Source organism: Elephantulus edwardii, unplaced genomic scaffold (assembly GCF_000299155.1).
Source record: "Elephantulus edwardii isolate Elephantulus edwardi_28Jun2011 unplaced genomic scaffold, EleEdw1.0 scaffold00080, whole genome shotgun sequence".
Taxonomy (NCBI): domain Eukaryota; kingdom Metazoa; phylum Chordata; class Mammalia; order Macroscelidea; family Macroscelididae; genus Elephantulus; species Elephantulus edwardii.
In genome coordinates, this window is record NW_006399830.1 from 8089774 (window position 1) to 8105048 (window position 15275).

The following is a 15275-nucleotide window of genomic DNA, read 5'->3' on the forward strand; positions in this document are numbered from 1 at the left end:
GATTGAAGCAGAAAAAAAGGATAAACAGCAAATGCTGCTGCAAATATCCATCCAAAATGGTAATTATCGCATCATTATATTCGCTATTTTACTTGTCATGTACCATTAGCAGGTAACAAGATCATTGTCAGTCAAAGATTGTGGAGATAATTAGAGCATCTATAGGTTAGCAGGAAATCAAATTGGGGCTGGGACCCATCACTGCTGAGGAGCTGCGTGTAATTAGAGGGAAAATATGCAGAGGTGGAGACGCATCAAGCCCCAGGGATTAAATACCGTGACTGATTGGAGAGCCCCACTCTCCTCGGGTTCTGACACTGCAGATGGTGCCCGTGGAGGCATGCTGCCACACACGGCAAATCAGACACCACCGACACTGGAAGGTTCCGAGGACGCATGAGCGCCCGGATTGGGAGAAACGGCACTTACCCTGTTTTCCAACACACTGGATTTTAAAATTATCTTCTCCAGGTTGGGAGTCGGGTATCAGCATATAAAAACAGTGCTGATCAGTTCTTGGCCTTTTGGTTAAGATCAAGTGTAAAAACAACGCTAAGTGAGTCTCTGATCACCATCTAGTAGTGATATTAGTAATTCAGACTGCAGGATAATCTTCCAAACTCCCCATCACCCCCAAGACACAGTCTCATGATGCCTGCCCAGTTCCCTTACAAATTCCCATTGGATAGACACTCCATCGTACCAACCTGGTGAGGAGAGAAGGCGGCTTGTTTTCCCCTAGGGAGACACAGACACCAACCTGAATCATCTCATCCCAACAGCCATTTCATCCGGTCAACACAAGGAATGCAACAATGTTCACATCTAAAACCAGACGTGGGAGGATGATGGGTCTGCAGGCTCACAAGGGATGTGCCACTGGAATCAACCAAGATGATACAGAAAAAGCAGACAGGAAGAAGATGAGATTACTGCAAGGTCTTAATTAGAAACACATCGTCTGCACAGACTGAAATGCAAAGGAACAGGTATTTCAGAGGTCTTCAAGTTTCTCATCAATGCGGATAAAGCAGAGTTTTGGCATCAGCTCAAGGCCCGAAGAGCACTCTGCTGACTTGTCTCCACATCCATTCAGCTACAGAATCTACAAGCACCTTCCCGCGACAGCACTTTGTTCTGAACAGAACCAGAATAAGACGACTTGGACAGGTCGGGTTCTGGGGCTCCGTGGTCACCAGGGCGGCTTCTACCCTGAGCGAATGATGGCTACCTCACACAAACAAGCAGCTGGAAGCTCAGTTCACATTTTTTAATAACATGGCACAGTTAACATTACACAAGAAGTCTCCGCCGATGAAAACATGCTGAAGATTCAATCGCTGCACTTCTCTTTTCACATGGGGTCTAGAAAGGACTTTATTACATACAGGATAAACAGCAAAAAGGTCTGTATAGAACAATCTCTTTACAATACTGAAAGCTACCACTACAGTTTCCAGTGTATATATTCCTCAGATATTTTTTATTTTTTAGTTGTCATCTTAAAAAAAAAAAAAAAAACAAAAAAAAAAAAACCCCAAACCAAAACAAACCCCCAAACCAAAACAAACCAAAAAGAACCCCCGAAACAAAATAAAACCACTGCACAACATCTGGAATTCACAAAATTGGAAACTCACAACTAAACCTTCATTTACTACTAAAATAGATCTCTCTGCTTATTAGAAACAAGGGTCTGTAGTTAACTTTTTTTCTTATTTTTCTTTTTTGCAAAAACAGGGTAACAACGTCAGATAGCACTTGAATATACTAGAAGACCAAATGGAACTAATTTTATTTCATACATATATTTTACAGTCCAGTAGACAAGATATATTGTATTTCTCTGCTAGTACAGTCATATTCTCTCCAAGTATGTAGACAAGAGGCTTAATGCTTTATAAAAGTATCATGAAGAGACAATAAGGTTGATGCAAACTTAAAAACACACGCACACACTCGGTTTTTCTCGGCCACTTTTCTCTCCCTGCCTTCCCTCTGTAACTCTCGATGGGTTACACGAGGTCTATTTCTGTGCTGGCAAATCCCACACTTGATGATCAACTGGAATTCAGTACCCTAAACTCATCAGTTATGGAAATACCGTGAAAACATATCCATCATCTGAGAAAACAGGACGCTTTCTTTCAGGATCTGTTTGGGCGTTAACTGACTCGCCTTAGGAAGTGTGTATGGATGTGAGCTAGGACATGTGGGAAAATAGGCTTGGTTCCTGCCTGAGCACCTGGCATTCAGTGACCCGTACAGACAGGGGTCCGTCTGAGGGATGCCACCACCCATGACCTTGGCATCTGACAAAGCCCACCCCTCCTGCCTATGGCCTCACATCACCCCCTTCAGGGCTGCACCTGTCCCCTCCCCAGCGACCACAAGCAGCAACTTTAGTGCAAAGTGTCAGCCTGAGGGTCCCCCATCTGCAAAATCAGCTGTTTCTCCTTTTGGGAGAGGAAAAAAAAAAAGTAAAAAGAAAAAACAAACACAAAACCACCCACAAAAACCTAAACAAAACAAGTAAGGAAAAGTGAGTCGTATCATGTAAGTGCTATTTAGGGAAAACATGACCTTAAGCTTGTTGTAAATGGATTGGAAAAGGCTGCTTTGAGTTGGGCGGGCTTTGATTGGAAAGCCCTGACATTCATTGCATAGTTGAAGGGTTTAGCTGTCTATAATAACATGGGAACCCGGTCCGGACTGACCGTGTTCAGTGATATTAAGTTTGCAAATAGCACATTTTAAGAAGTATTAATGTATTATGTTACTTAATCTTTAGCTATTTACATCTGTACAAAGTAAAGCTTTCTTCTTACCCTTTGCATATATGAACCGTTAGCCCACGAAGCGATCTTTTTTACATAACTATGTACAAGCTTTGCTCTCCCAGAAACAGCTCTGCGGTGGGTTGTGTGTGTGTCCCCCCCTCCCCCAAAATCATCAAATTGGTGTGTGTGTTGTATTTACCATTTTGGTTCAAAACTCAGAAAGTTTTATACGATTAGAAACAAACCGGGGGGAAAATATAAAGTACCAGAGACGTAAGAACAGATGACTTGGCTAAAAGATCTGAAAAATTTCAACAGAGAAGATACAAAACTGGTTCAAAATCTGCACTGGTGTCTGTACATTTTTTACAAGAGCTGGGGGCTGGCCAGCCCCAAGGGCAGTGAGAAGTCCCCCGAAGTGTCCAATTTACTTCTGTGGAAAGTCAAGCATGGTGTCTGGAGGACCGTGGCTCCTCTCATCGAGCCTCGATGTCCTTGAGGGTGTGGGACGGTGGCCGCTCCCTCATCTCTGCGGACAGAGGGGTGGTCCTTCGCGGGGAGACGGGGCGGCCCCCCAGTGTGGAGATGAGTGGGGGCGGCGCGCTGAGTGCGGCCGTGGGGGGCGTCTTGTTGAGCAGTCCGTTCTGGTGGCCCGCCGTGGGGCTGATCCGGGGGTAGTGCATGCTGGGCAGGCCGGGGGCGATAAGGCCGGGGTGCGGCAGGTGTCCGTCGAGCGAGGCAGGGTGCACAGGGTGCAGCCGGGGGTGCTCATAGTCGTCACGCAGCACATGAAGGCGTTCACGCTCATCCAGGTGGGCACCACGCTCGTGCTCGCGCCGGGGGTCCACGGCCAGCGGGTGGGGGTGGTGGTGGTGGTGGTGATTGTAGTCGTGGGGCTCCCGGTCCCGGAATGAGCGCTCGGCCTCGTACAGGCGGGGTGTTGACAGGCGGTGGAGGGGGTCACTCCGCAGCAGGAAGTCTCTGCCCAGGGGGTCCCTCCTGTGGATGTCCAGTTCCCGGTAGGGGTCCCTCAGCGGGTCCCGGATGGGGTCCCAGTGGAAGGAGGGGTAGGGGAAGCGTTCTCCGCCCGGGATGGGGCTGACGCCCATGAAAGGTGTCATCATGCGAGTCCTGTCCAGGCTGCTGAGGCTGTTCATGGGGTGCAGGCCGGCCACCCCCACGGTCATGGGCATGGAGGCCAGGGGCCCCGGGTTGACGCTGGCTGAGGAGCTGGGTGGCGGTGGCTCAGAGGCCCGATGGGCTTGCGGGGCCTCGGGGGCCAGGTCGTGGTCCTCCTTACGCTCCTCCTTCACCTTGACCTCGGCACTCTTCTTGGGGTTCTCATAGGCCCCCTCGCTCTTGCGCGGCTCGGCCTCGCGGCTCGAGGTGCTGTTGGGCCGGGCGCCCTCCACTGTCGGGGTCCGAGTGTAGGGGGACGGCCCGCGGGCCAGCTGCTTGGCCTCCTCGGCCCCGGCGCGCCCCTCGTGGCCGTGCCCGTCCTTCTCCGGCAGGTGGCCGTCCTTCGCCTTGTGCTCGTCGGCCGCCAGGTCCTTGCGGGGCTCCGTGTGGTCACGCTCCCTCTCTTTGGGCTTGTCTTTCTCGCGAGCCTCTGTGTTCAGATGAGCCCGGATCTGGTCGGCAGAGCTGCGGCTGTGTCCCAGGGCGTTCACCGGGAGGAGAGGTGCTGGCGACGGATGGCTGGAGTGTCTCTTCTCAACGCTGTCCCTGGAGAGGAAAGAGGCAAGGTGCGTGCAGGTGAAACGGCTTGTCGACTGCGGGGGTGCCGATGAGATGGTGTGATGGGACCGACTGCCTGGCCTGACCTGCCTACATGAGAGCAGCTCTGGGTGAGGCCCTAGGAACGAGGGGAGTGGGAGCATCTGCGGGAGATCATTGTCAGAGTCTTAAGAGTCATGGGTCTCAAATTAGGATCATAGAGAAGGTTCTAGATTTTTCCCTCTGGAAGTGGGTCAAGACGTTAACGAGACAAGGCTCCATCTGCAAGACTCAGAAAGAATGGTTTCCTGTGAGACAGGACACAATGTGTCCCTTCAAACTCAGATAATACAAGGAGGGTGTGGCTACCACATGAGCCACGTGCTGCTGGCCCTTGTGACAATGGTGGGATTCATAGAAAAGAAGGTAGACACAATGTATCTGAGACGGGGTGCCTGGAGGAGGAACCCATGATGGAGAAGATGCTTTTGCATTGAGAGAGAGAGAGAGGAAAGACAGAGTCTGATGATGGAAGAAGTCAGAAGGGGGAGACCCACAACACATAAAAACTCGTGTGGACTGCGTTACAGGTATATATGAGAGACTGAGGAATGAGACACAGGGGGACCCACTTTGGGGTGGGACAGAAGGATGGACGATGAGGCAGGACTGCATTATAGGGCATCTGTGAGGGACTGAGGAACGAGACCCCTGTCTGAGGGTGGGGCAGAAGGACAGACGATGAGACTCGGGGAGTCTGGCTGAAGAGGGAGCCCAGACTCTGGGAAAGTTCCTTGACCAACTGTGTGATGCTGACAAGAATGTCAGTGATGGCCAGGATCAGAGGACTCGGACAGTGGCAGCAGGAAGATGAGGTTTTCAGAACAATCTTGTTTCTAGGCAGCGTGCAAGGGCTGAGCCATGAGTAGTCGAAGAGGTAAGGAAAGAGAAGAGTGAAATCTGTTAGCATTCCCTCACTTTTCCTGACGGACGGGAAACCACTTCTACAGCTAAGATGTGACGCCTGGCAGTCACCTGTGGCTCTCTGCAGGTCTAGAGGGGTCGAGCCAGCTGATTAGAATGGTCTTCCGGATGGCTGAGGGAAGCGCGTCATACAGCCTTCAGGACAAAGTGTACATTGTCCAAGAACAGAATCCATTAACCTATGGCCAGTGACAGACAGCCTGCCACACACACAGGCCCAAGAGATGAAATCCTTTTGGTGACTGGGAACCCACACACAGAAATACAAAATGATACAGAGGGAGCCTCTTTAAATTTGTCTTAAACAACAAAAAAAATGCAACTGTCATAAGGCATTTTCTGAGAAGCCTCTCTTGTGAAGACTTGGGACTCCTGGCCTGGTGCAAATGGTTAATGAGCTTGGATCAGAGGTTCGAGTGCCTCCCAAGACAGTGGAGAAGAAAGGGCTAGCCGCTTCTGAAAATTCAGCCCCAGACACATCCTTCAGAGCACAGCTCTCCTGTGACACGCGTGAATGAGGCTGGGTTGTTTTGGCAATTTGTTTAAATAGAAGAGAAAACCTGACGCCCTATTTTGTCAAGATGAAATAGCCTAAGACCATTTCCTCTTTAAGGCTACTTCTTTTTTCAGGCACAGACTATCAAGCATGGAGATTAAGAAAAGGTTAGTGGATACTTCCACTGGCAAACACCCCTGCTTGTCGGCCTTCCCCATTTCATTCAGCTGGTGGGTGTGTGAACACGACTGAAGGGGAGATAGGATGAGGCGATGCAGATATGACTTGCTGGGCGGAAAACAAAAAGGAGGGCGAGAGCAAAACCTGTGGATGAGGTAATGGGCTGCACAGACTGGGAAGCAAGCATGGAGTTGATTCATGCCGTGAGGGGCCGGGGCTCCGGCTGGCTAGCTCTCAGACACGGTGTGGGGACGGCAGGCGTCTCGCTGCTGGACTGTTCCACTGGTCTGCGCTCACAGTGCTCAACCTACGGTCAGGGATGCCCTGCGCGGTGTGGGGTGCTTGCTCAGGGCTGCAGGCTGCTGCGTGGAGGTGCTGTGGCTAAGGGTCAGCGGACAGTAGGCACGAGGCTGGGCGGGGCGGAGCGGGCTCCCCAGTGGGACTCGAGAGCGGGTCTTTCCGTACCTTTCTTTGTCATCTTTACTAACGGAGGAGTCTCGTTTATCTACATCTCTATCTCTGTCATGAGCTGCAGCGGACGCGCTGCGCTCCAGCTCGCCTGGTTTCAGCCAGGGCGGAGGGGTCGGGAACGACGGAGGCGTTCGGTGCAGCCGGTTCCAGGGCTCGTGAGGGCTGCTAAGGTTCTGCACACTGGGGCCATCCTTGTGGCCGAACATTGAGTTGGGTGCTGAAATGGTGAAGTGGAGAACAAAAAAGGTTTCAGAGAAAAATTCGATAACCTGCCCGCATGAAGGTACTTACCAAAAAACTTTTAACAGCATTCAGAGTTAAAATGAATACATATTATTGGGAGCTGGAAAAGGAAAGGAGATTAACACATTCATTAGAGTAACTCTTGTCCTACCCTGAAGAGGTAGCTCACAGCTTTTTTATTTTCTTTTCTTTCCCCAACCCCAATCTGAAGGGGAAGGGAGGGAATCACACAGGAAGGGGAGCGAACGGTACCGAGACCCTGGCCAGATGGATGGGAGGAGCATGCAGGGGGTGCTGACGATGAGGAAGTCATGGCGGGCCTCACAGTGACTGATGCTACCTTCCCAGCTCTTGAGTGACCTAAAACAAATCTTGTCAGAGACCCGGCAGGCCCACTGGTCTAAGAGGTTGTACACACTCGGCACCCAGCTGTTTTTTTAAAGACCCACTGTGGTGGCTGGGGCTCTGTGTCCAGTGCACGGCACACAGGGCGCGTTAACTGCTAGCAAGAGCTCGCTCCGGCCACGGTGCCTGCAGGGAGCCGAGCGGCTCACCCCACGGCAACGCCTTTCTGGCTGTGCGGGTCTCGTCGTGGCTCCTCAGGAGACAGACGGGCGAGCGCCTGGGAAATCTACAGCCTGGGAAACCTGAGGGAGGGTCAGCTAGGAGTCGGCTCTGACTGGACTACAATAAGCATGAAAGAAAACAAGTTTGACTGTTCAGAGACAAAAATGAGAAACGTGACAACTCTTTTCCTAATGGAGCTTACTCTAAACGGGAGGACACGACATCATGCTTCCAGATGATGAAGTATGCAATAAATGATGAAAAGTTATCAATTCCTGGCTACTCTGAGCCTGGGGTTCCCCCCTAGATAATCCTCTTTGAGCCTTTTTAATTCTACTAGTGCTAAGGGAAAAAAAAGTCAGTTCCTCTGATCTGATTCCGACTCCTTGCGACCCTGCAGGACAGAGCAGGACAAGCACAGCGTTTCTGGGGCTGTCGCTCTGTATGGAAGCAGACAGACACATCATCTCTTGAGCAGTGGCTGGCTGGTCCAAGCCACTGACCTTTCAGTTAGCAGTGAACACCTCAAGCACAGCGGCACCAGAGCTTCCTACTAATGCCCAAGCAAAGATGGAATTGAAAACTCATTTCTAATGGGGATGTTGCCAAAGTCTTTGACGGTCAAGAATGATGGTGGATAAGCCATCCCGGGCCCTCAGTTTCACACCTGGACAGCGGGTTGGCCCCCCGTGAGGGTTTTGTTGCAAATGATTCCGAACTTCACCACCCAGGTCTGCTTTTGCAATGGGATGGCCTAAATGTGTTTCCCAAGCAGATCATTCTCTTTTCTCTAGTAAGGTCTTGAGCCAGGCACAGAATAGATCAGAGGAGATCAATGGTCCCAGGCAGAGGTTAAGAAGGTAGAGGTACTTACTAACTGAAGGATTTCCAAGTCCCCCGAAGGCATTGCCACCAACGGCTGCCAGGCCCGTGAACGTTGAGGGCCGGTTAAAAGGCTCTGCGGAGCAGACAGGGGAGGGACCCAGTTACAGCCTGTGCCAGGTGAGGGTCACGTGTCTCCTGAGCTGGACAGGGGTGGCCCTCCCACCTCTCTAGCACTAGAGTTTGAAAAAAGCTTTTCCCTGCACTCGGCATTTTGTACTGTTTCTCTTCTACCCAGAAGGGTCACTACTTCTTAAGCCGTCCACTGGCCCTTCCCCAGTGATTCATGGAGCTTCTAGGGACCTATCTGAGATGTCCGAGGGACGGCATTCTGAAGACACACACATCCTGTCTCCTAGGAGTCACAGTGCACACTGCTGCTTATTATAATCTGTATGTGTCCAATAAACAGAGGAAGGAGAAACGAGGCACCTTGGCTAGGAAGAGCGTCATTTACAGAGCACTGAAATGCAAAGGAGTAGTGGTAAGAATCTTGTCTTTCCACCACCAACAGGTGACCTCTGGTGCCCAGCAGCAGGCTTTCTAAACCTGGATTCCCGGGTATTGAGAAATGGCTCTGGGCTACTCCAGACGGAAGCTGCCTGAGGGAGGACAGACAGACCGACCTGCAGTGAACAGCATGTGTGCACAGTAACAGCAGCAGCACTGGGAGTGAGGGAGGTACTCCGTCCACGTGTGGCAACTCACCGAGGTGGGCAGCGGGGTTAAGGAAGTTGCTGTGATGAGGAGGTGGCCCAAACGGGGTCCCGGTTGGGTGTGCAGCACCTAGCAAGTTCAACAGAACAAAATCAGATTTCATCCACTCATAGCTGGATTCTAGGTGCTTGGGGCCCAACTGAGAGATTAAAGTCAAATCAGAACTGGGCTGAACTCCATCCAGGCTGCAGACTTCCTTTCTTCTCCCTTCCTAAACTGGGCCGGCCACTGCCAGCGAGAAGACACACAGGACTAGAAATACTGAGGTGAGCTGGGCCAGGAGAAGTCTCTGGAACCAAGAAGGTTTGGGGAAATGAGTGTCCAGACAGGGTGTTCTCATTAAGAGTGATTACCCTGCAATGGGGAAGTGTAACCAAGGCCTGGATAAAAGAGCAGACTAGTAACGGTCTCGGGCTACTTTCATCTGAGTTTCTGAAGAAACAAATATAAATCCCTCGGGAAAACAGATTAAGTGGAAGAGGGCTGTCCCACTGAAAATGGAAATGCCATTTCTGCTTGGAGTCACTTGTCTTCCAATGGGAAGGACCCTGGGTGTGTACTGGCAGTAGTATCCTTGGACAGGGCCCCATGGACATCACCACGGCTCCAGAGTCATGGCCTCTCGGACCTAAGAGCTTCTGTAATCTCCTAGATGGCAGCTATCCTCCCACAGGGCGCGCAGCAATGACAGCCCCCCACCACCCAGCAAATTGAGCCCATCACCCTCCCTAGGCTTTAACTGTGCTGCCAGCTAAATACAATTCTGGCCACATGCCGTCTGAGCAGTGCAAGCTAATTAATGCCTCAGTGAAGACCAGAGCTTCTCCCAGCCCAGGGCCCCCAGGGGTGCCTTGCAGTTCCAAAACTATCGAAGCAAAAGAAGGCAATTCATCTGCTGGGCGAAAATGGAAGCCAGGGAGGAAATCTCTCTATTTCTCTCCCCAAATTGCTCTTAATGCAGGCCTGTCTCAGCGCTGAGGTGCCATGGCAACAGAGCTTTCCAATATGTCCCCAGATAGAACTGACAGAGAAACCTGAGACCATGGCAAATTCCAGCCACCCTCGAGGGTGAATCGTTTGCTTTGGCAACAAGGCCCGTTATCACGATTACTTCTTGCAATGCAGCTGTTTCTCTCCTTCTGCTGGGAAAAGCCTGGCCACCAAAAATGAATCTCGCAGGAAAATTCAGAAGGGGACAGGTAAGGTGGAGGTGAGACTTGTGCTCCAGGAGGAGAAAGGAGTCCCATCAGTAGTTACATCCAGAGAATCAACTGTGCTGAACACACCGGGCATGAAGTTAGAAAATCTGCTATTGAGACCAGAGTGAGCTGAATGCCACCGATCACAAGTATTTGCTGTGCGGGGCTCTGGGTCAGGGACTGGGCTCCAAAAGTAGCTTTGGAAGAGACTGAGGAGTAAGGGAACTTGAGCCCAAGAGGCTGCTTCTCTTCTACCCAATGCTCCTCGTGGTGTGTTCTTGACTCCTAGACCCCATGACAGAGAACAAGTCGTCCGGAGTTTCCTGGGCTGTGGTGTCTTAAGTTGTTTCTATGCCTGTGAAAGTTTAGCAGTGAATAGGTAAGAACTGATGCCTCTGAATGGTGGTACTGGTAAAAAGTGTTGAAAATACCAGGGATTGCAGAAGGATGAACAAGTTTGTCTTTGAAGTGGTAAAGCACTTCCTGACAAGCTAGAATGGAGAGACTGTCTCATAAACTTTGGACGTTGTCAGGAGGGACCAGGCCCCGGAGGAGGTGGTCATGCTTGGCAAAGGAGAGGGTCAGCGAAGAGGAAGGTCTTCAGGAAGATGGACCGACAAAGGGACTGCAGCTGTGGGCCTGACCGTGGACCTGACCGCAGCAGCATCTGTGAGGACGACGCGGGGACTGCAGCCGTGGACCTGACCGCAGCAGCGTCTGTGAGGACGTGGGACTGAGCTATGCTGCTCACACGTGGGGCTGCCATGAGTCACAGGTGACTGGATGGCACCTAAACCCAACACTCTTCCTGGCAGGTCTTTCTCACAGAGCTGCCGGGTGGGTTCAAACCATCAGCCTTTGGTTAGCCACTGAGAACTTAACCACTGCACCACCAGAGTGCCATACAACCAGAACCCTGTTTGTGCTGGAGCCTTGGTGGTTGTGTGCTGCCACCAAAATAAGGTCAGAAGTTCAAATCCATTGGCCACTCCACCAGAGAAAGATGGGCAGTCTCCTCCCGTAACAACACAGCCCTGGACGATGATGGAGGCTATTGATGGCAGTGAGGTTTGTTGTTTTTGTTTGTTTGTTTGCACCGAGAGGTGTTGCCCTGAAGCAGAGCGGAGTCTCAATCTTCTTCCTTCCTTTTCACATGGTAAACCCCAGAGACAAGAGCTGCATGCTCAGGGGCCAAGAACCGCTCATCCCGGCCCTCCGCTTCCTCCACCAGCACATCCAGCTGGGCAGCGGCCGTAGCTTCGACAGCGGATCTACTCTCGCTGCATCGAACAGTCCTTCTTCATCCACACACTGTCCAGGTACAGTATGTCCTGGTGCACAAGGAAAGAGTGCTTGGACAGGCCCACAGTAAGGGGGATCGCAGAGCTCTGCACAATTGCAACCACTGTTTCTTCCAAGCAGCCTCTGCCAAAGCCCTGACCTTCAGCAGACTCTGGTATGCTTTCGAGTGACACCGACTCACATCCACGCGACCAGTGAGCAGATGCACTGCTAATGCTACAGGGCCTTCTGTCCGGGAGTGACTGGACGGAAGCGATGATCACAAACATCACTCGCTGAGCTGACGGGATCGAGAGATCTCCCAGCCCCCTCTCCCCACTCACCAGCAGCAGAAAACAAAGTCGAAGGCCGTGCCAGGTCGTGGGGGTGGTGGATGGCTCCAAAGAGGCTGGGACCTGGGGGGCGGCTCAGGAACTCGGGCTTCAGTCCGAAGTCCAGCTTGTGTGGGTCTGACTGCATCTGTTTCTGGAACAGTGAGGATAACAATGAAAGTGAAACTCAAGAGCAGCAGGGAAGGAGACTCTGACCATACAGTCAAGTTTAAACATGCTATAAGGATAACCTGTTTAAGGGGGCTTGACCTCCAGGCGACAGAAAAGCAGGTCAACATATAAGAGATTCTTTCATTAGAAAGTCCAAGCACCAAAATTCCCATTTGAGGACTCAAACTATCCCCAACACTGAGACAGTTTAGTTACTGGCTGCCTAGCCCATGTTAGCACATTTCAAAGCGAGTGTTCCAAAGCTCATTTTATTAGCAATTCCACATAACAGTCTATTGTGTAAATTAATTGTTTAATGACTCTTTGCATTACTTTAATAGATCGCACTACATTAGTAACTAAAAGTTATGAAGAAATATTTGCATGCCTATAAGCTAATTTGCAAATGATTATTGTTACTTATTTTTAAATGAAGTAGAAACATTAATTGAATGACAGCCTTTCCTCCTTGTTGTTTCCAGGTGCCACCAGTTCCTATTCATTGTGACCCATGTGAAAGCAGACCTGCTCCACAGGGATTCTAGACCGTGATCATTTTATCCCCCTGCAATTTCATTTAAACTCCACAGAGCAAACTGGTTTCCATTCAACTCTTCACAGAGTTTGTTTTATAACTTTAATACATACAATGTATGCATGGTCTTCCTCCCATCACCCTTCTATTTAACCCTTCCTGTCCTCTGGGAAAATGCTCTTCTTTTGACCGTAGATGGCTGGTTATTCTAAGTGTCACAGCGTTACTGTTTACCCTCTAGGCCTGGTGACTGCCTGGCCGGGAGGGTGGGTTTCATTCCAGTTGCAAAGGTGACTAAGGGCCACAGCACTGGGCTGAGGTGGTAATCTTTATGGGAGCAGATCTCCAGGCCTTTTCTCCAGCAACTTCCAGGGGGAGAGGGGACTGCAGACCAGAATGTCACCAAGAACCTCTCTCATAGTGACGTGTTTTGTATGAGTGGTTGTGTCTTTCCTATTCATCTACCCTCAAACTAATTTTTCAGCTCACCTTCTTCAACAGCTCAAAATTACACTGAGACTTTTCTTGGCTATAAGGAAAAATATTTATGGGAGAAGAATGCCGTGCCTTTTTCCTGTGGAGCTCCTGGGTGCCTTAAACTGTCAACCATTCTGATTACAGATAAACGCTCCCGCCCTCTTTCTCTAAGCCTGGAAACTGCTTACATGTCCTTTGCTGTCCTTTCCCATTGTGTTCTCTGTGCTACCAGTTCTCTCACCAGCATGTTTGTTTTTTTTTTAAATTATTATTTTTGTGTGAGTGTACCATCAAGTCAGATCTGACTGGTACAGGAGGAGATTGTCCCTCCTTCCCCGGCAGAGCATCTGGTGGCTTCGAACCGTGTGCCTCTGGGATTGTAGTTGCAGCTCCTTACCACTAGGCCACCAGAGCTCCCCTACCAGCATGCTTTTAAAGTTGCCCCACCCTTTGTATTTGCAAAGGTCTTCTCTTTGAACTGCTGGCAGTTGCCTCATACAGGCACAGCCCTTAGGCTGGACGCACCCTGAAAATGCTAAGCTCCATGTTCTCTTACTCATTTACGGTCTTTAATCAGCTCTGGACTCTTGCAATACGGATGTGTTCAGTCTGTTCCACTCCTCTCATGCCCCATCCCAGAAGGAATAAGTCAACAAGGTGCCATTTAATAGAACAGGTTTGTCATTCCTTATTACTGAAGACTGGAGCCCCTGTCAGACTCACCCAAGTTTCTCAAAGCTCAGGGTCCCTGGGAGTATAGGTAACTCAGTGCTTAGTTGCTAACGGAAAAGGTGGAGTTTCAAATCCATCCAGCAAGACTTGGTGACGTGCTTCCCCAAAATCAGCCACTGAAAACCCTACAGAATCCAGTTCTGCTCCGGCACACAAGGGGCTTCCTGAGTCGGCGTGGACTCAGCAGACAGAAGGCACAAATGTTCCAGGTAAGAGAACAGCAGAAGCTCAACTCACAACTCCAGGGACCCCTTCAGCCAGACCCCAACACAAAGCCGCTAATTCACCATAAACCTAGAAACATCTTTTGAGGGCCTCTAATTTGGCTGCCAAATTATTTAGTGCTAATACTGCATGGTACACAGCACAGTTCCATTAACCACTACTTAGGTCCACGGAGCCAAACGGAGCTTGGGGATTACGAGTAGTTGGCTGAGAAGGGAAGATGAGCACAGCTATCTCACGTTCAAGGGGCCTAATTGAATCGGGATAATGAAAGTTTTTGTCCCTGGGGACCCTTTTGTGGAACGGAACTGCTAAAGTGTGCACAGGCAACATCCTTCATCACTTTTAAGCGAAGGTGTGTTTTGCCTACTGTTTTGCCCGTCAGCCAGAACAGAAAGCAAATTGAACTAAGCATCAAAATCTAGTTAGCTCTTCAGAGCGCACCCATTTCCTAATGAAGCCAAACTAAGGTTTCTAATTAAACCTTGCCTGCCAATGAAGGAGAAGTGAGCAAAACTCACTGATGGGAGCTTACAAGAGCAGCCAGGTATTTGACAACGATTGCAATAGAGCCTCACGACCTCATTTAGTGACAGAGGGTTTTAATCATGTCACCTGCTTCTTCCTCCTCTCTTCTATTATTCTTCGGGTCTGATCAAGTTCCCGAATGTTCCTAAGACTAAATGTTGTTCCTGAAGAAGTAGGATTCATGGGGTCTGTTGGGATTACTTGATAGGTGGTTTTCTCCCATTTTTCCAGACTGTAAAAGGACCCGGACCACAGGGCTGACTGTCTCCATGAATCACTGTCGCCTCCACCTTGAAACCAAAAGAACTAGATGGTGTTCAGCTACCAATACCACACATTCTAACCAGGCTCATGATAAATGGATCCTGGCAGAAAGGGGAGAGCAATGTGGAACAGAACTTGAATTTGTAAAGAGCTCTGAGCCTGAAGGGACCCACGGGATTAGTGTCTGATAAACCAAAGCTATCACCTGAGCTCACCTTTTAAAATAAAAGGTAGGAGAGCTTGGAAAGCTAAGACAATCATCCTTGGGCACCGCGAGCTTTTTAAAAGAAGTCATCTATACAAGACCAAATGGCCAAGAATTCACCAAAGACAAGAAGGCTAGATGGCAGAGTGTGAAGTGAGACTGGTGGGAACAGAAAGATGAGAACAAAAACGAAGCACCTGTAGCCAGGATGTGAAGAATGGGACTGAGCCACTGGGGATTATGTGTAGAGGTTGTTCTGCTGTATACAGTCATCCAAAAATACTAATATA

The 15275-nt window shown here is 50.0% G+C and overlaps 1 protein-coding gene across 1 annotated transcript in view; it reads right to left on the reverse strand.

Moving 5' to 3' along the window:
* Nucleotides 1-3255: 3255 nt before the first annotated feature.
* AUTS2 (autism susceptibility candidate 2) overlaps nucleotides 3256-15275 on the reverse strand; it is a 1255025-nt gene continuing 1243005 nt past the window's right edge. The window contains exons 16-20 of the mRNA XM_006889779.1: nucleotides 11861-12002; nucleotides 9028-9105; nucleotides 8312-8395; nucleotides 6622-6844; nucleotides 3256-4505 (exon numbers count right to left, since the gene is read on the reverse strand). Of these exons, the coding sequence (XP_006889841.1) occupies nucleotides 3257-4505; nucleotides 6622-6844; nucleotides 8312-8395; nucleotides 9028-9105; nucleotides 11861-12002 (1776 nt within the window). The 3' untranslated portion in view covers nucleotide 3256. The remainder of the gene's footprint in view (nucleotides 4506-6621; nucleotides 6845-8311; nucleotides 8396-9027; nucleotides 9106-11860; nucleotides 12003-15275) is intronic.